At 43.8% G+C, this 19,968-nt stretch overlaps 1 protein-coding gene across 1 annotated transcript in view; it reads left to right on the top strand.

Annotated features, from left to right (window-relative positions):
- The window catches only part of VDAC1 (voltage dependent anion channel 1), a 158,193-nt gene that overhangs the window by 104,309 nt on the left and 33,916 nt on the right, over nucleotides 1-19,968 (top strand). The window contains exon 6 of the mRNA XM_078653162.1: nucleotides 18,153-18,380. Coding sequence (XP_078509288.1) covers nucleotides 18,153-18,380 — 228 coding nt within the window. The remainder of the gene's footprint in view (nucleotides 1-18,152; nucleotides 18,381-19,968) is intronic.

Here is a 19,968-nt window from a genome sequence, read left to right as displayed (position 1 = left end):
CCTGTTTTAACGTCCGATGGAAAGGAGAAGCTGGTACAGCCAGTTTGTTTGTAGAAGCGTTTAACCTTGTATAATGAAGTTGTCTGTAATGACTGCAGATTCGTTTTGTCATCTCCCATGTTGTCACTTTTTGATCGCTTAGCTCTAGGGCGGTCTATTAGAAGCCAGACCTATTTAACAAGTTTAGTCCCTTGGTTTTCCTTATTTAGGAAGATATCTCCCTTGAGTTCTAAAATCTGTTTCAAAAACCGCATTTAGTCTAATTTTCCAGTTTTAGTCTTCCAATTACCGAGCCTAAGACTGAAGTGTTATACATCTCCCAACTTATTCTTAGTCTGTAGAAAGGATCCCTGCCACGAAGACGTGCCAGAACTGGGCAGAAGCTTAAGTGAACTAGGGCAAAAGATGTGTTTTTAAACTTCTGTATTCGAAAAAACTTGCAAGGAACGGTAGCACGGATGTGTTTAGTCTTCCTTCAGAACCGTAGGATATCCTGACAGCAGGCCACAGTGCGAGGCTTCTTTCCCTAGTGCAAAGCAAAACGAAACCAGCATTGGGAAAGCCAATATGTTTTGTCTACATAGGAGCTGTTGACTTTGCATTGTCTTTTAGCCATGTTGTACAGCAGAGTAGTGTGGAGTGTGTAAAGTGGAATGGACAGGCGTAGAGTAGAGTGGCATAGAGGATATACATAACATGGGTTTCTAGGCTGCGTCCCACTCATTTTTCTATCGCCTATTTTATTTTTAATTTATTTATATAAAACTAGCTTACCCGTCGCGCATTGCTGCGATCTCCGAAGAAAGGAAATTCAAGGAAACTCGTTATGATAACATTCAATTTACATTGTGTAATTTTTATTGAAACTTATTCATTTTAATATGGAAAACATTTCAAAGTTTCGTTTTAATTCTATTTATTCTAGTGCTTGTGGATACACGATTTGTTGTTTTCCCGTCTGGTGCGTACATCAGTATTCGAAAGATTATGAGGACCCTGGGGTGCCGATATTTAAAAAACTTTTATGCCAGAAACCTTCGCGGGAGTGTACTCAACAACTTCTCAAAGTTTCATGTCGATCGGATGAATGGTGTAGTAATGCATAAAGGACAAACCGACAGACAGAAATACATTCATTTTTTATATATATATATAGGTAAATCACACTGCAAGGTCACTGACCCTCACTTTCTGCGAGGGTCAGGTAGTAAGATACTTTTCACTGACCCATGCTTTAGTGTGCATATCGGCTATTGCATTTTTTCTAAGGCTTATCTTTTTCCAGCCCTAGTTTTCTGTAACCTGTCAAACTGTAGGATCACAACCTCCCATGACACATGGCACCCTGGCTATTTAATTTATTTTAACCTGGGCATTTCAGGTTTCATCCCTGTGCTACCTGAGTTTGTGTGTAAATAAGTGAGGGTTCCAGTTACCCCCACCCTTTCCTAGCTCCTCACATGACATAGAATGCAGTAGTGAAGATGTGAGTGGTGCAGAGTGCAGCGGTGTGAAGTGGCATGGAGTAGTGTGGCTTGGCGCGGAGTAGGGTGGAGTGGCTTGGCGCAGAGTAGGGTGGAGTGGCTTGGCGCAGAGTAGGGTGGAGTGGCTTGGCGCAGAGTAGGGTGGAGTGGCTTGGCGCAGAGTAGGGTAGAGTGGCGCGGTGCAGAGTAGGGTAGAGTGGCGCGGTGAAGTGGAGCAGTGCATAGTAGGGTAGAGTGACGCGGTGCAGAGTAGGGTAGGGAGGCGCGGCGCAGAGGGGAGGGGAGCAAGAGTGGCGCAGCGCAGAGTAGAGGGGAGCAAGAGTGGCGCGGTGCAGAGTAGAGGGGAGCAAGAGTGGCGCGGCACAGAGTAGAGGGGAGCAAGAGCGGCGCAGAGTAGAGGGGAGCAAGAGCGGCGCAGAGTAGAGGGGAGCAAGAGTGGCGCGGCGCAGAGTAGAGGGGAGCAGAGTGGTGCGGCGCAGAGTAGAGGGGAGCAGAGTGGTGCGGCGCAGAGTAGAGGAGAACAGTGGTGCGGCGCAGAGGGGAGCAGAGTGGTGCGGCGCAGAGTAGTGGGGAGTAAAGGGGAGCAGAGTGGTGCATGTGGTGTGGTGTGGTGCAGAGTAGAGGGGAGCAGAGTGGTGTGGTGCAAAGTAGAGGGGAGCAGAGTGGTGTGGTGCGATGCAGAGTAGAGGGGAGCAGTGCGGTGCGGAGGAGAGGGGTGCGGAGGAGAGGCGAGCAGTGCGGTGGAGAGGAGAGGAGAGCTGTGCGGTGCGGAAGAGAGTAGATTGTTTCGGAGTGGAGTGGAGTGGAGTGGAGTGGAGTGGAGTGGAGTGGAGTGGAGTGGAGTGGAGTGGTGTAAAGCGAAGGGGCATGGAATATCATTAATTTGAGTGGACTGGTGTAGAGTGCTGCAGAGTATAGGGATGTAGTGTGCAGCATCCTAGAATGCAAGGGCGTAGATTACAGTGGTACATAGTGGAGTAGTGTGCAGTGATGCAGAGTAGAGGGCATTGGCATGGAGTGCAGTAGTGCAGAGAAGCATGACGTAGAGCTCAGTGGAGAATAATTAAATTTTGCAGAGTAAAGTGTAGTGGCATAAAGTGAAGCGATACCGGGTATAGTGCAGTAGTGCAGAGTTGATTAGAGTGGCGTTCAGTGTATTGGCGTAGAGTAGAGTGTATTTGCATAGAGTTCAGTAGATTAGATTGTAGTGGCATAGACTGAAGTGGTGTAGAGTGGAGCGGCGTAGGGTGCATTGGCATAAAGTAGAGTGGCAGATATTAGATTAGAGAGCCGTAGAGTGCAGTGGCATGGGGTAGTGCAGAGTACAGTGCGGTGGAGTGGTGAAGAGTAGAGTGCAGCATGCTTAGTGTTTTATTTTTTATTTTGAGAGTTTTATATAGCGCGAACAAGATCTTTGCAGATAACAGAGCGCTTTACAAAGGCAGGTGGAGGGTAGGGGAACAAGGGGGCATAGTGGGGAGGTAGATCAACATGATCATGTACATAGCACCAATATAGTATATAACATAGTACCAATATAACGTATAGTACAGGTATGAGGTAGCAGGCATAGTTGGAGCGTAAGTCATCACCAGGTTCATGTACATAGCACCAATATAGTATATAACATAGTACCCATATAACGTATAGTACAGGTATGAGGTAGCAGGCATAGTTGGAGCGTAAGTCATCAACAGGTTCATGTACATAGCACCAATATAGTATATAACATAGTACTCATATAACGTATAGTACAGGTACGAGGTAGCAGGCAAAATTGGAGCGTAGGCCATCCACTCGCTGTAAATAAACACGTGCATAGGAATATATAGGCAATATCATAGCGCCAGACTGGTAATACTGTTCTTAATGTAAAACACGCGAAATTGTTCAAGTGTATTTAGCCATAAGGATACTTTTAACTTCTTTCTTAAAAAGAAGGGAGGAAGAGATGAGTCTTGTTTCAGGAGGAAGTGCGTTCCAGATCCTGGGCGCCATACCAGAGAAGGAGCGTTTGTAGGTTTTTTCCTTCCGGAATCTTCGCGGTTTCAGCAGAAGATTGTTCGTGCTCCTGGTGGTTCTGGACCTACCTGAGATTGTCAACTTATGAGTGAGGTAGCTGGGTGATTTCAAGTGTATAGCCTTGTGAGTCATGCAGGCAATTTTCAGCTGAATTCTGGCTTCCAGAGGCAGCCAGTTCAAGGCTTTGAAGTCAGGAGAGATATGCGAATGCTTTTTTGATCCAGTGATGAGTCTTGCTGCCGCATTTAGTGACGCTCTTAGGGGTGCAGTTGTCGTTAGGGGGAGGCCGCAGAGGGCCACGCTGCCATAGTCTATGCGAGGGATGACTAGAGCGTGTACTGCTGTTTGGAAGTCTTTTGCTGGGAGGAAGGGTTTCAGTTTTCTCAAGGTGTTTATTTGGAAGTTCGCCCCCTTAGTAGCCTTGCTGATATGCTGCTGCATGCTGAGGTTTGTGTCTAGTGTTATGCCTAGGGATTTAGCTGAGTCCACGATGGTCGGTTGGACATTGAGTGCTGTTAGGTGCTTAAGCCATGTTTGTGCGGAAGATATTTTCGTGGGAGGTGAGATTAGGAGGAACTCAGTCTTCTTAGCATTGAGTTTGAGGTGGTTGTCAGCCAACCAAGATTGGGTGCTTCTGATCGTTGAATTCAGACTCAGGATGTCTTTGGGGGATTGTAACTTGAGATATATTTGAGTGTCATCGGCGTACATGTGAAAGTGTACATTGGATGCTTGTAACAGAGTAGTGAGAGGTTCCATAACTAGGTTGAACAAAGTAGGGGATAAGCAGGATCCTTGAGGGACGCCTAACGATACCGGTACTGGGGAAGACATTAGGTTTTTGCTCTTGAATTTTTGAGACCTGTTGTGAAGAAAGGACGTGAACCAGCGAAGCACAGTCCCAGATAGGCCCATTCTTGATTTTAGGAGTTCGAGTAAGCTCTCATGTTTCACTGTGTCGAATGCCGAAGAGAGATCAAGAAGGATGAGGAGGCAGGTATTGTTTTGATCTAACATTTGGATGGCGTCGTCGATAATGTGAGTCATAGCGGTTTCAGTACTGTGCCCTGCTCGGAAGCCTGATTGGTGTGGGTTGTTGAGGAGATCAAACTGTTCTATGTGCTTTGTCATTTGCAGTTGGACGCATTTTTCTAGCAGCTTGGCGAGAGTGGGAATGTTGGTAATCGGACGGTAGTTGTTTAGATCGGTGGGGTCGGCTGTTGGTTTCTTCAGTAAAGGTGTAACTTGTCCAACTTTGAGGGAGTCCGGGATGGTTCCTTGTTGTAGTGAACTATTGATAATTTTAGTCCAGAGTGGGAGTAGCAGAGGGATGAAGTCTTTTACGGCGTTAGCAGGAAGAGGGTCAGTGAGGTGATTGGATGGTTTTAGAGTGCTGAGTATTCTGCCAATTTCTCCTTCAGAGTAGGTGTCAAAGGATGACCATGTCGCATTGTTTTTTAGTTCAATGGGTGTTATGCAGTTGGGTATTGAGTACAGGCTTGCGTCATTGCGGAGGTCTCTCTTTATATTGTCCGTTTTATTGTTGAAGAAAGCTGCGAAATCTTCACAAGAAGGGGTAGTGCTGATAATGTCGACAGCTGGGGGTTGTTCCTTAGATTGAGATCGAATTAGTTCGAACAATTTACTTGGACGGTTTTTAGCTTGGTCTAGCTGGATTCTGAAGAACTCTGACTTTGAGTGTTGTAGCGCACTGCCGTTACAGACAACACATTTTCATTTGAAATGGGCAATACTTTGGCACAGACCTACAGTTTTACTAATAAAACTACAGCGCACAAACGATAATGTGTGGAAATGGTATCACCTAGTGTAATGATGTGTTTTGATCGTATTAAAGTAATTATTTCCAACACACTTAAGAATTAACAAAAATGGGCTTCATTTGTGTTCCTAATTCTGATATATTCTGAAATACTTACACAGTACATTTAAATGTTGTGTGCTAGAAAAAAACCTTTACTACCCTACATATCGAGCAAGATTGTCACATAAATCCTCTCACTTTGAAGTCAGACAAAGAAAAGTAAACACCAGTCTCCCTCGGAAGACAAAGCCTGATATTTGACTTCGGTCTTTGAATGCACAGCAAATGTGGCAAGATTAGAGCCAGATTAACAGGCCTGTTTACAGAGAGCAGCACTCGTGGAAGAATACAAAGGGAATTGGTGTGAAAAGGCTTTGCTCTTTGGGAGGGACAAACTCCCCCTGGACAGCTTAAAACAAATAAAACCAGCAAATAGAAATACGGGAAATGTGAGTTACAAATCCAATGCTAAGCAACGGGCAGAATGCATTCCCAGGGAAGGTTTCTGAATGCCCCCAAGATGTCTTTAGCAGACCAGACCGCTAGCTGTATGGTCGGCTTCGACCTAACAAACAATTGTGTGCACAAGAGGTTTCCAATACTGTAATGATTGTTGGAACATCAGTATGACCCTGTGGGCCGTGAAAGGTACAGGTTCCATTTAGGCCACCAGGATAATACTTTATTGCTTTGCTGTGTACTTGCATTTATAAAGCCCGGATGATTGGTGGGGTCTGCTGAATGAAACACATGCTTTCTAATAGCAGCAGTGTGACACTGTGCGCTCCACAACAGGCTCAACTCTTCTCTCCCTCGACCTGCAGCCTGCTTTGTGGAAAGGAAAGTTTAATTGTATGAGAGCGAATCATAGATGAGACTGTATGAAAGAAAAATAAAACCGGTTTATTTGTTGCGCCTGATACATAGTGCTTGGCATGCCTTGCCCTTGGGCTCTAGAAGGACAAAGTGATTGTCTTGCCTTGAACTTATTACGCTGGCATCGTTTAAATTGTACCGGGCTTTAGACCTATGGAGAACTGCAGATGTGCATGAGCTCTCAATATGAAACTCGCACATCAAGGAATCATTGCCTTGTATTGGTTCTGGAGATTATACTGTAGAACCATTAAAGATTGCCTTTTTTCATTTTTTAAATACACTTGTCCCGGACATGGGTTCAGGACTCCGAAGATCCAGATTCAAGAGCCATTTTGCTGCATTGTCAGGTTTGAGGATAGGTCAGTGCTTGGCTTACACTCCGCGCAGCGTTTTGCACAGCTGCGCTACTGTAAATCCAGTTCTCACTGATATTTTTTTTGTCCCATTTCCCCTCGCCCTCTATCGACGAATTTACTTCACTCCATCTTTCAAGCCAGACCCTGTGTTAGAATAGTTCCTCCGCCGTGGAGTGATGTGTGAGTCCCTATTCTGAGAGGAGTATCACACCAAATCTTACAGCAGATGTTTTTTACCACTCCTGGCGTGTGCTAGACGAAATGTTGTAGGTGGTCCCATGTAACCCGGTATGATCGTCTGCGAAGGAGATGCTTATGTAATGCTGCAGCCACATCAGCTTCATCTTTAATCCGGCATTATCTGCATATATGGATACCGGAGCTGGGAGCAACACCACTGACCTCTTCCGCTGTATCGCCCCACTGCATCATGGTCTGTGCAGTTCAAGTATTATTAGAAACAGTTCAAAGTTCAAATTTCCGAAGTATTTCACCTCAATCGGTGCAAGTAAGTACTTGTATTCTGATCATCTCTAGACACGAGCCTAGCTCGTGTTTCGGGATTGATATCCCTCATCAGTAGAGACAGTTTTGGGGTTGCAGAAGCAGGTCGCCAAACACCCGTCACGGGCCTCGTTGCCCCTCTGGCGCGCAGGTGCATCTCCAACGAGCTCGTCAGCTATCTGGCTACCGGGAGCCAACACAAAAGGATACCGGAGTTGGGAGCAACACCACTGACCTCTTCCGCTGTATCGCCCCACTACATCATGGTCTGTGCAGTTCAAGTATTATTAGAAACAGTTCAAAGTTCAAATTTCCGAAGTATTTCACCTCAATCGGTGCAAGTAAGTACTTGGATTCTGATCATCTCTAGACACGAGCCTAGCTCGTGTTTCGGGATTGATATCCCTCATCAGTAGAGACAGTTTTGGGGTTGCAGAAGCAGGTCGCCAAACACCCGTCACGGGCCTCGTTGCCCCTCTGGCGCGCAGGTGCATCTCCAGCGAGCTCGTCAGCTATCTGGCTACCGGGAGCCAACACAAAAGGATACCGGAGTTGGGAGCAACACCACTGACCTCTTCCGCTGTATCGCCCCACTGCATCATGGTCTGTGCAGTTCAAGTATTATTAGAAACAGTTCAAAGTTCAAATTTCCGAAGTATTTATCTGCATATATAACTTTGCCAAAACCCACAGAAACAAGATCTACTAAAAGTGGAGACTAGAGACCTCACCAGCGAACACGGTTTTCCTTGCTTTTCTAAGGGGTAACTCAGTAGGATGAAGAATCGGCTGCAGAAAACCGCATGAAACCAAGAGGTCCCAATTGAAATTGAATCTGGACTAACAGACGTGAGTGCCACTGTGTTGGATAAATATAACAACTGTTGCAGACGAATCGCAGGTGTAATCCAACGACACATATAACAAAAATCTATGTGGTGTTGGAATCAGTCTGAAGGATCCTTTGTGAGCTGGTGCGGTGAGATTTTGATCAGTCTTCATGCTCTCTGCTTCCTCTACATCTATGAAAGCAGCTCTCGTGTATTACACGGTTGAGGGTGATCCAATACCTTATTATGCAGGGAAACATCTCTTCCAAGCATAACCCAAAGTAGAAAGTCATGCCTCCCTCTATGCTCCCCACTAGACCCCGAATTCTCATCTCCACTTATTTTTGTCTACTCTTCTTCAAGACCCCTGACTCTCCCCTTTAAGAGTTCATAATTCCCGCTCCCTCACTGCTTTCTGGCCACTTACCCCTCGAGCCTTCCTCACATTTCCTTCTCCTTATTCCTGTCCACTCGCCGTTTGTCTGTGGTGGCCCAGTCTGACTAGAGACCCGTTTATAGCTCGAGTGCTGTTAACAGAAAGTGGAGAAGTGTCGTTGCCTCTGGCTGTGGCTGCTCCTCCGGTACTGCGAAGGAGCGTCGCCCCACTGGTTTTAAGCAGTGTCACTAAAGGAAAAATGAATTGATAATATCATTAAATTTGTTCCTTGTTGCAGCAGGGACAGGGCGAGGCTGCTTTGCTGACAGGGGGGGGAGGGGAGGGGAGGAGTGGTTTGCACTCCCTAAAGGCACATGAAGGTTTGGCTGGCCCTCTGGGCACTGCAGCGTTGTGATTAGCTATCGGGAGGCTGGGAGCTGGGTACATCCTGCTTCCTGCTCTGGAAGCAGGGAAAAGGACCGAAAGAAGGCAGCAAATAGGGAAGTGTGATTTAAAAATATGTATATATTATTTAATTCCCCCGCGACCCTACAGAGACCAAGAATTATAGACCAATTGCAGGCCTCCCCCTCAAAGATCATCGAAAAAGTGATGGATACCCAACTAGCCCGCTATATTGAGAACAACAACTTCTTAGACAACACCCAATTTGGTTTTAGGACAGGCCATGGCACAGAATCTGCACTCATCAAGACATCCGACGAAATCAGAATGACTCTTGATAAGGGAGGTGCAGCGGTCCTGGTGGATCTTTTAGGAGCATTTGATACGTTTGACCACTCCACTTTAATTGACCGTGTCTCAACCATAGGTATTAAAGACAAAGCAAAAGCCCCTCTGACATCCTTGTCTAACTGTACCCAACGTGTAAAGTTCGGCAACTTCAACTTCCCTTTCTTCTCACTACCTTGTGGGATCCCACAGGGATCCTCGCTAGGCCCGACCCTGTGTAATATATACGTATCGGACCTGGCCAGGATCATCAAGTCTCACAATCTGCATCTTATGTCCTACGTCGACGATACTCTGATTGTGTTGGAGATCCATGACAATGGCAAGTCAGTTTCGGCTAACTTCAGAGAGGGAATGTTTGCCATCAGGACGGAGGTGATGATCTTTGGAAATCTCTCCCCCAGCTGGTCTCCTTCTTGGTGGCCCTTTGAGTTGGGCCCACCTCCGCACACCCTGTCACTAAGGTCAGAAATCTTGGAGTCTTATTTGACAAACTTTCTTATATTTATCTCGTTGACTGTCGTCTCATCATCCTTTTTTACCATCAGGATGATAAATAAACTTCTACCCTACCTTCCTCCTAATGCAGGGAAGACTCATCAGTACACTCGTCATGTCTAAGATAGACTATTGTAACGGCCTACTTATTAATGCCCAGGAAATAGTCCTAAATAAATTGCAGATGGTGCAAAACGCAGCAGCAAGAATTCTCACGCACCCCTATGCTCCGCTGCAGCTCATCTGCTGACTGTGCCCAGAACCAAAAAGGCCACCTGGGGTGACAGAAGATTCACTGTTGCCACCGCCAAACTTTGGAACACACTCCCTCTACATATCAAAACCATACCCACTTTATAATCCTTCCGTAAACAATTAAAAACTTGTTATTCAATAAATAAACCTTGATTCCCTCATCCCTTCCTCAACCCAGCTGTCCTCAGCGCCGAGACACCTAAAGGTATTTCTGCGCTCAATAAATTGCCTAATAATAATAATACCAATGCCTGGCCTGACTGCAGCTGTTGGAGCACCCAGACAACAACTGGGCCTTGCTTTAGTTGTGACCATTATCCTCCATGTTCCTCGCCTTTCACCCTGACATACATGCACATTGAGCTATGTGAATTCTACCATATACAGTAGGATCATTTGTTTCTGTAATGCACCAAATCATTGTACAAACGTTTCACAGGATAATCGTGACCCTTAGCACCACTGGCCAGCCCATGGGACTTCAGGCTTTCCTGGCAGTCCAGGAAATCTAAAATATTTTAAGGTGGTGCTATAAAAATGTATGCACATACTGGTGTATTTTTTCTCGATGTATGATCGAAATTGTGCTGGAAAAATCTACTTTTACTCCCCTTCCCCTTTGAAAAGAATTCTCAGGGGGAGGTAACACCCCAAACATTCCTCACAATAATCCTGCTCGCTCGCTGCACGCATGCAGGTGAATTCCCCATATGTGTTCTCGCCCAACACCCACTGCCGTAGTGACTGGGATGGAAAACGGCACAAGATTTTTCACCTTTGATTGTCCAAGCTTTCATTCAGGAGGATCTTGGCAAGACGTCTTCCACGTTTATTTTATTGAACTCTGGCAAGTTAACGCAGTGCCTCTCGTGGCAGCAATTGTATGCCGGGATTTAACCCACAACGGGTAAGGGGGCACACCATGCCCATTTTTGCTAACATAATTAGCCTCTATGTACAAACTTTGCTTCTGAAGGCTTATATGCAGTGTGGCTTCTCACTTCAGGCGCTACTGTACATATGCATATAATTTACTATGACGATTGTTCCCTGGGCTAAACGCATTCCTGAGTTAAGGGAGGTCTAGCAACCAGTAGGGATATTGCTTTCGCCTGTGTTTTGATAAAATGTTACTATTTTGAAGTGAAACACATGCTCCTATAAACTGAAAGGCTTTCGCCCTTGATATACATACAGCATGGATGCGGCTTCCTGTGCTACACGCGCTACTGGCTTTAAGGAGGTTTCGCAAACAAGTAAGGATATTGTTTTTGCCTGTACTTTGGCAACATGACTATTTCTTAGCGTAACACATGCTTCTGCACATAGAAAGGCTTGAACAGGTTTGGGGACCCTCTACTGCCTGTTCTTGTCTCTTACTTCACCCATGCAGACCATGCTTTGCAGGTCTCTCCCTTACGATCCCCTCTATTACCGTGCGGGACAGATAAGTGTTGACCTCATCTTGGCCAACGTTTTACACCTTTCACATCTCCTGCATGGCCGTGACAGAGTGACTCCACAACTGCACCCTGTAATAGCAGCCGAAAGGACTTGCACTGTTTGAAACTAAACCCCTTATAGTGCTTAGTTCACGCCATTAGTGTTTCAATTAGGTCATTGCCCATGTTGGGCACCATTTTATATTCTGCCTCTTGCGAGTGTTGCTTGTAGCCACAGACGCATGTCCTCCATGCCATCTTATATGAGCGTGCTGTCAAGTCCATTTGTCTTTTGCATTATAGGACTTGTAGTTCTGCATATATATAGGCATGTCAACGCTATGGACATGTCAATTGCAAATCCTAGTCCAGACATCTGCACATCCCATCTCCGCCCATCCCTGACATGCAGACCCTTCTCCTGGTGAACAAAGTGAACCCAAACTCCTGTTACTTTTTGTTTTGTGTAGCCCAGATGTTAAAACTGCAGACTGGAAAGTGGGTTCGGATTTACATAAGTGCAAGTGACGTATCATGACTATATTAATACCTCCTTGCATTCACAGTATGTAGGAAACGGAGGTCTTACTACAACTAGGACTACAATGTATGGCTAATTTAGGACAAAATATAACAACTGGCGACAGACCAGGTGGATTATGATTGTGTAATGGAACAATAGGTTCTGGTTTCAGATTGCTCAACTTTAAGGACCTGGCATAGAGTAAAGTGCAGGGTTGTACGCATGAAGTCAAGGATGGCTTTATGTGATACACTGTATGAGCTCTGTGTTTATTTACACATCTCAGTGGTACTAATTGTATCAACCTCAGAAGGATACGAGATTGGGCTGCCTGTTAATAATTCCACCAAGCAATCTTTATTATAGACGCTGATTCCTGCAATTTATACCCTTGATCAGCAAGGTGTTTTGATGGCTAGAAGGTAACATTAGGGCTGGAGCTTGCATTCTTACAGCACCAGAAGCAATTATGTGTTGCCACACCTCTGCCACCATACATAGAATTACCCTATTTAACTAATCTCCCACTTTATAATACCACCAGTAACAGCACATCATATTGCCTTCTTTAAAAAAAGAAAAAGAAAAGTCCTAACACTTGAACGGAGTTTCAGTAACTTATATTGCACAACTATTCCCCAAGCTACAACTTTCAACAAAAAACTGCTAATTTTTAACATAGGTGAACTGCATTTACCAATGCTTGTTTGCTTTGCACTTCCCTGTACAATGTTTATAGAGGAGCCAGAGGTATGGCCTAATGTATAACTTGAATGGGCTTTACAGTACTCCTTTTGCAGTCCCGGCCAAAGATCTTTTAAACAAAATCTTTTTTGTACTTCTGCAAAGGTATGTTGCTATGCTTCTGCAAAGGAACCATTGCAGGTGAAACACGGAAAATGACCTCTAGTAGTAGTTTTCCTGTTGCAGCCCCTCTTAAATTCTTAACATTAGCTTCATTGGTTTTTTATGGCTTTGGTCTGGGCCCAGTTTGGGGTGAACTAAAAGGTTAACGTACGTAGCATCTTCCTCTGCTGTGGTTGAAATGTTTTTAGTGAACCTGGTTTTCCCTAAGTGTTTTCTTCTGATTGATGCCCTCTCTGCTTTGCCACACAGAATAACCTATAGTCGAATTCTGCCACTCTGTTATTCAGTGGTGAAAGATTTAGATCCGACTGTAGAATTGCAACTATCTTGCAAGTCCTAGATCCTCACCATTCCTCTTCTAAGAGAGATTCTGCTCTTTTCTTTGTCATTGAAATGCCCTACACAGACATCTGCTGTGCCCTTAAAGTCATATGTTCAAACCTCGCGGGGGCCAACTTAGATTCCCTTTTTATTTCATGGCCTGTAAATTGAGAACCATTGTTTTGAGTTATAGGAACGCCACACAGTTCTTAGAAATTAAGTGCGTTAACTAGCAGTGTAATAGCGTTCCCAGCTCCATCCAGCCACCCATCACCGCTCCCGGTGCAAAGATCCTCTAGGTCCTGGCATTCCTTTCTGTTCTTCTTGTGGTGGTTAAGTTGTGTTGAAGGTTGGTCCCTGCATGGTTCCTTCTTTCTTGCCTTCCTTTGAAAAACCTTGACCGTTGCAAAAGCTTCTCATTTCCTGTGGCAGAAGCTTCTGTTCTTCCTCTCATTTGTGATCCAGTGACTGAGATTTCTTTTGATCTTACTGTCCGCCTAGTGGTTGTAAGTGCAAGTTAATTATAATGACATTTCTTCTAAAAGTCCTCAGTTCCCATTCCATTGAATAACGTGCTGCTTAATTCTGTGGGTGTAAAAATATCTCCAGTACTAAAATTGACATTGATTAAAATGTAAGCAGAGCCCTGCTAAAGTAAGATCATGGTAAAAGTATTCTTCGCCGTTTCTCATTGACAGGTGGTGATTTCAGAAACGTTTAATTCCGTTTTCTACCGGTAACTTAATGTAGAGTTTTAGCCTACTTCGAACTGTGGTTTTTCTCCTGAACAAGTTTTCCACAGATTAAGGCTAACATAGAGATTTATCAGACTTTGAAACCTGTAAAGGACGGTGGAGTGCCTGTTGATGTGAATTGAGAGCATAGGTGACTTTGCTGGGAATAACTTCACAGTTCTATATTCCTCGCTTACTGCGCTGAAGAAGGGACTTGCCCTGTGCTCTGTAGAGCTGACCCCAGCTCCCCTATTTGAAGCATTATTTCATGTTGTGCCAAAGGGTCCCTTCCCCGTTTCTTACTGCATATTTTCTGTTGCTCAGAGTGCCAAAGAGACTCTCCAATTGTATTTTCTGGCCTGGCAGGCTTCAATGCCATTGACCTAGTCCATTTTCCTTTTGTAATTTTCTCGGATCACCATGTTGACTCAGCAGTTGCAGTTTTTCATTAAATGTAAGGATGATGACTGATAATGCCCTACATTTCTGACTTTTTGTAGGTCGAGCCTAGCCAGCGCATGCACTGTCTCTTCGAGACATGTTGTATTCGAGACATGTTGTATTCACTCTGTGTGCTTGCAGCCCACCCATTGCCTTTTTATTCGTCCCTTCGATTGTTCAAAAATGCTTGCTTGCTAGTGGTTAATCCTTCCTCTTTGTCCCTCAGTTTTTTGTTTGGTATCCTTCCACGGAGCACCACCCAATTACTGTTAACATGACACTTCTGTGTTGTAGCTGGTCATTTGAGGGACTATTTTTTCTTACATTTCTGCTTTTGTCACCGGTTTCCCATCTTCGGTGGTTCAGCTTCGGCGCCTGTCACTTATCTCCCCATCCCAGTACCGAGATGAAATGTCAGACGCTTTTTTTGGAAATAGCCTCTTTAATTTTCTCTGACTTCAAAGCGAGAGTACTTCCCTCAAACCTCTCCCGCTACGCTACTTGTTGCTATAGGGAGCCTCGGTCAACAGACCTTGAGCAGCCCAGCCTTGCAGCACAATTAAGTGCAAAGCTTAGTAGACTCCTGTCACATTTTCTCTGACTTGTTTTTATGTGAATTCAAGAGAACAGAAGGTATTGGAGCTCTTTACAAAAGCGCCAGCTACCATATACAAGTTCAGGTTAATTTGTTTGTTTTTAGGTGCACAGAGATTTTGATGCTGACGCTGGCCCTCTTTATTCATTATTTTCCCTCTGCCTGACAAATGGGAGCATTTTGTTGTTGTTGCTATGTCCAATCCTCCTATATCCAGGGGACTGTAACATAGGGCTATAGGCTTGCTGGTAAACAGATAATGCTAGCTGGTTTTTTCAATAGAAAACTCTGGAGAGGGGCGCCTGGTGAATAGAGGCCTGGGGGAGGATGGATGTGACATCCCCACCATTGGAAGGTACTTCACTGCTTTTGTTTCATAGGCTGTTCAGTCGCACACAGAATGTTATAGTGCTGTTGACTTGGATCGTTGTACAAGGCACTTCTCTTTCTGCCCGTGCGTTAAAAAGCTTTGGAATGTGACCATAAATGTATCCTGAGGCAAGCGTGTATTCCTGAATCACACTGAATGACCCAGTTTATAGTAATTGTATAGCTCTTCAATCCCTGGTGGCACAGCACCCAGGATAATGTGCTGCAAGGCTAAACACATTTGGTCCCAAAGGCGAGACTTATTGGCTATGCCAATGCTTTTTTCCTTTAGCCACCACCTTCATTACTTTTCAGTGACAGAGTATTATTCTTCTTCCATAGGACTGCTGCCTCTTTGGAACTACCCAGGGGAAATGTGGTTGTGCTTTTTCTAGTGGAATGGAAATCCTTTTCTGGGACTGTTAGTTGAACAAGGTGCCTACTGAAAGGACAATTGTCCAAAGTCCTCTCTGCTGCAACGAAGACTCATAACTGGAAAAGTGTATTATTGAGTCTTAAAGAGTTCACATTGGCTCAGACTTCAGGCTCCTTCCCAATTTTGCTACTCAACCAGTCCCTGTGACTGAAGCAAATATGAGGAGGTGGAAGCGATGATTACACATTACAGAAATACTCATTAGTGGAGTCTAGAAAATTCCTGTCTAGATGCCATGACATTAAACAAATTAATTCCTCTTAAACAAAATCAAAAAGTACGGGAACCTAAATTGTCTTTTGCAAAAAGCTGCTTTCCTTTCTGCTGAGAACAGAGGCATATTTTATGTTTGGTTATAAGATTAAAAAACATGGAGGGAGTTGCCCAAGGGCCAAGCTGAGACTTCCGGGGAGAATGACGAAATGCCTTTTTGTTTTTTCACTATGATCTCTGACTGAGTAGCAGTCTCAAAATGGCCTCCTAAAATATTTTGCCTGCCATCCTTGTTGCTCCTTGTCAACTTGGAGGAAAGTTTTTGATTTTTGTTTAATCTTTGAGGTCTTCATTGACTTAATGTTATTTAGCAGGGGTCAGGGCCTACTCACCAGAGAGCCATTATTCTGTGTCCCAAATGGCACATGGACAAACTGACCTTGCATTGTATTCTGCAACTTCCAGAATCCTACAAGGAGAGTAGCAGTGTCGCCAGTTCCCTCATGCCAATGCCAATTGCATTAGTTTCCCCCTTTGTCAAGTGGGTGTGCAGTTCCTGAAAGTGAAAAGGGGAGTGCACAGGTCTCTTATGAATGCCCTCACACACCCCGAAGGAGGTCATGCTTCATCATTGGGCTGTGCTCCTCGTCAGGTCGGCGCTGTAATGCCCGACAGGCACCCGCAAAGGGGCTCTTTGCCGAAAATCTTTTTAAGAGACTGTTGATGGGTGGCTGAGGGTATGCGATCAAGGTAGTGAATTGAGAGTGAAAAGTGGTTTAAACTAGGTTTAGTACTGCCCTGTTTGGAGCAAATTTTATTCTGCGGGGGTACTAACCTAACTAAAATAAGTGAGCCCTGTCTGGAGACTATGATCCTACAGGGTCAAGATAGTGTATGTGCGCGACATGTTTCTCGCCTTCTGCCCCTAACTGGTCAATTGGCAATTCTTCAGGACCAGTGTATTGTTAAAAAGGGAAGGAATGAGGTCTTCCTAACTCTGACACTACTGCAAGGCCAGTGCTGACTGTCGTCTTGTAACCGGCGTTGCCCTCTGTGTTCCAGGACTGAAGGCCTGGATTGGTGAGACCCCTGGTAATGAGGTCCGGTGCTGACTGGATTTAGCCAAACGAGCACTTCGTTGCCCGGTTAGGAGGGTGGCGCGCAACTCGCGTACATCCTACCCCTGCTCTGACTCCCGTGCAGTTTATAGCTTCAGTTTACAAATAGATTTTTAATATATGTGTTGTGGGATCCCGCACATGGACAGTGATATTCTTCAATTTATTAATTCAAAGAAAATACCCATGATGGACTAGGATTATAGTTAATTGGTTTTCTTCGGGTGCCGGAAAGAGTGGGTAATACCTCCAAAATGTGTCAAGTGTGGGTAAGCTGGTTTTACCCACCAGGAATAATAATTTCCTGGTGGAAAAAGAGACAAAAATAGTAAATTCTGCAAAGACCGAAATGTTATATTTACTCCTGAACATTTCCCTCCTTGTGGGCAAATCCACACTAGTAACTGTAGAGGAGTACCTGTAGATATCTACCACATGAGCAGATTTCCGTCACTACTCCAGTTGATCTTTGGGAATCACCTGAATTGGGGATACCTACAGAGATTTGTAACTTTCAAAACCTTTCTTTGTAAATCGGGCCTAGATTGTTCTATGTACTTCACATAGCTCAAATAATGTGTTTAGTTTCTAAAGCATAAATCAAGCAGTTTCAAAACAGAGTAGCAAGGCTAGCTATTAAAGATTTGCATGCACAGTTGGAGCGTTTCTTTTGAACCCGTAACATGCCATTATTTTTTTGAATTGCAGTCTTCAAAAATGTTGTAAATGTTTCACTTTTTCTTGAAAACAGGTTTGCATAATAGTACAATAGTGCATGAAATCATGCAGTTATTAAAAATCTTGCATAATTCAAAGTGATTGTCCCTGGAAAGCACGGTAAATTTCATGTTAGTGTGCCAATTAGTACACATTTAATAATGTTCTATCTTTCCTTGAGTCATAAGTATGCCATACATGTTCTTTTAAATTCAGTGTGTCCTGTTATGGAATTGATATGAGCTATGTCAACTACATAGAAAAAATGTAGTTTATGTATTACTGTGCTTTTATTTTCACTCGCTATCACGATGCCAAAATCTGTAACCCACTATCAACATATCTTACTCCCTTTAGACCAATAGAAGCATATATACAAGTAATCTATTACCTAAGGCAAAAAAGCGGCTACTAAGAAGACATACACAATTGAAACTCTGACGAAAAACTGTTCAGAAAAATACTGATCAGGTCCATATTCTGTTTATGCAAGGGAAACTGAAGCATCCTACATAGTAAAGGCCATAAAGACCACTGTACGATGTTTTTTGTTGTGTAGACCGAGATGTTATTTTTCTGTTTTGGTTTATTTAGAAAGAAGAATGCCAAAATTAAGTCTGCCTACAAACGAGAACACATTAATCTTGGCTGTGATATGGATTTTGATATTGCTGGATCATCAGTACGTGGAGCTGCAGTGTTCGGGTATGAGGGGTGGCTGGCTGGATACCAGATGACGTTTGAAACGGCCAAGTCCAGAGTTTCCCAAAGCAACTTTGCTGTCGGCTACAAAACGGATGAATTCCAGCTTCATACCAATGTGTGAGTAGAGTTTAATAAAACTGCGTTTGTAATATCTCATATACTTTTGGACTATGTGTAACCCCCACTGTGAGTGACAGTCGCTTTTAGTATTTATGTACCTATTCTGGGCATCACTTGACTGTCTCACATTTTCTTCAGACTGTTAAATATGAAAATCTCCCAAAGTATGACCCATATGAAACCATGCTTTTCAGTATTGTTTGACAGTGTGTTTAGTGCTTTATACCTACAGTGTGTATATTTTTTATCTTTAAATGTTTTGTTGCCTACAGTTTACTTTACTTTGTTGTGCTGTGTTTCCACAACAATTAAGTGGTGTTTGCAATATGTTTGGGTCGCGGTCTACAAATTTAATGTACAGGATAAAGTCTTATAGCATTTTCTCTGTCACAAAATTTAAATGGTTTATTTGCTGGTGTACAGCTTCCTGAATTAGTGATTCTTCCAAAAACTTACTTTAATCTCCACAGTCAGTTCACTACCGTTTAAGATACATGTTAAGTTGAAGAATTACTATTAATTCAAATAAATTAAGATTGGATTTATTCTATGAGTACGAAAGCAGGTACACAGCCTAACAGATAGCTCGCTCATCTGTGAATGTCCCCACATCAAGATGTCACAACCTCGCGTTCCATACTCTATGGAACGCTTACAAGAAAAGCATATTAAAGATACAGTACACAACATAACAATACATTTCTACTTTTTTGAATGCAGCTAGTCTGCAGCATCAGCTAGCTGTTTCTTGCTACTGAAGTTCACAGAATGATATAGGCGTGACGCCAAGTTGCTTGAGTGGTGAAAGGGAGTCCTTGGGGACTGCTCACTGAGAGGAGGAAAACCAGGGAATTTGAGCTGTAGACGGGTCATGTCGAACCTGGCGTGCTAGGTGGAAGGGCACATTGTATCACTTCTTTCACATGTAAAAGTTCTGCTCCGTGAGTATAAAGGACTTCGTCCTGTAGCCCTATCTCCTACTTGGATTATTGACCCTCATTTTGGTCTGTTGATTTTTTATTCATTTTGAATAATCCGCTAATCTTTTTAAGGTAATATGATTTAATCTTTGAATAGTTATCTTCAAGCTTCACAATGCTTTCTAACTCCTCCTTAGTCCTCCGCAGCCCCTGAGCTGAACTTCAGAATCACTGGGCTGTTAGCGGTGGCGTTCCTTAATTATTTTACCTTTAGTTTTCCTGACGCCAATAATTGTATCATGTTTATAAAATTCCAAACTAACCATAAATCTGTAGAGTTGCATCACTAGGGTTAATCTTACAAGTGTGTAAAATTCCTGAAAAATATCTCTAGTCCTAAAATGTGGAATCCATCAATATCAATTTAAGCATTCGGTACCTCTGCAGGAGAGGAATATGTTGCTTAAGAGTAGTGCAAAAGTGATATTATTATTTTATTTTTGTGCAGTCTTTTAATAAGCGCAAATATTTGGCTGTCTGAGATGTCAGTGGCATACATAAATGGTTCAGCAGGGTAGGGATTAATTTGCGAGAATTCAGTGAAGTGCAGCCAGCAAAGAAGAATAAGCTTATGTGGAGGAATTAGTTTCTCCCCCAGCAGAAAT

This window comes from Lissotriton helveticus, chromosome 7 (assembly GCF_964261635.1).
Source record: "Lissotriton helveticus chromosome 7, aLisHel1.1, whole genome shotgun sequence".
NCBI classification, from domain to species: domain Eukaryota; kingdom Metazoa; phylum Chordata; class Amphibia; order Caudata; family Salamandridae; genus Lissotriton; species Lissotriton helveticus.
This window is presented reverse-complemented; position numbering and strand designations above follow the sequence as displayed.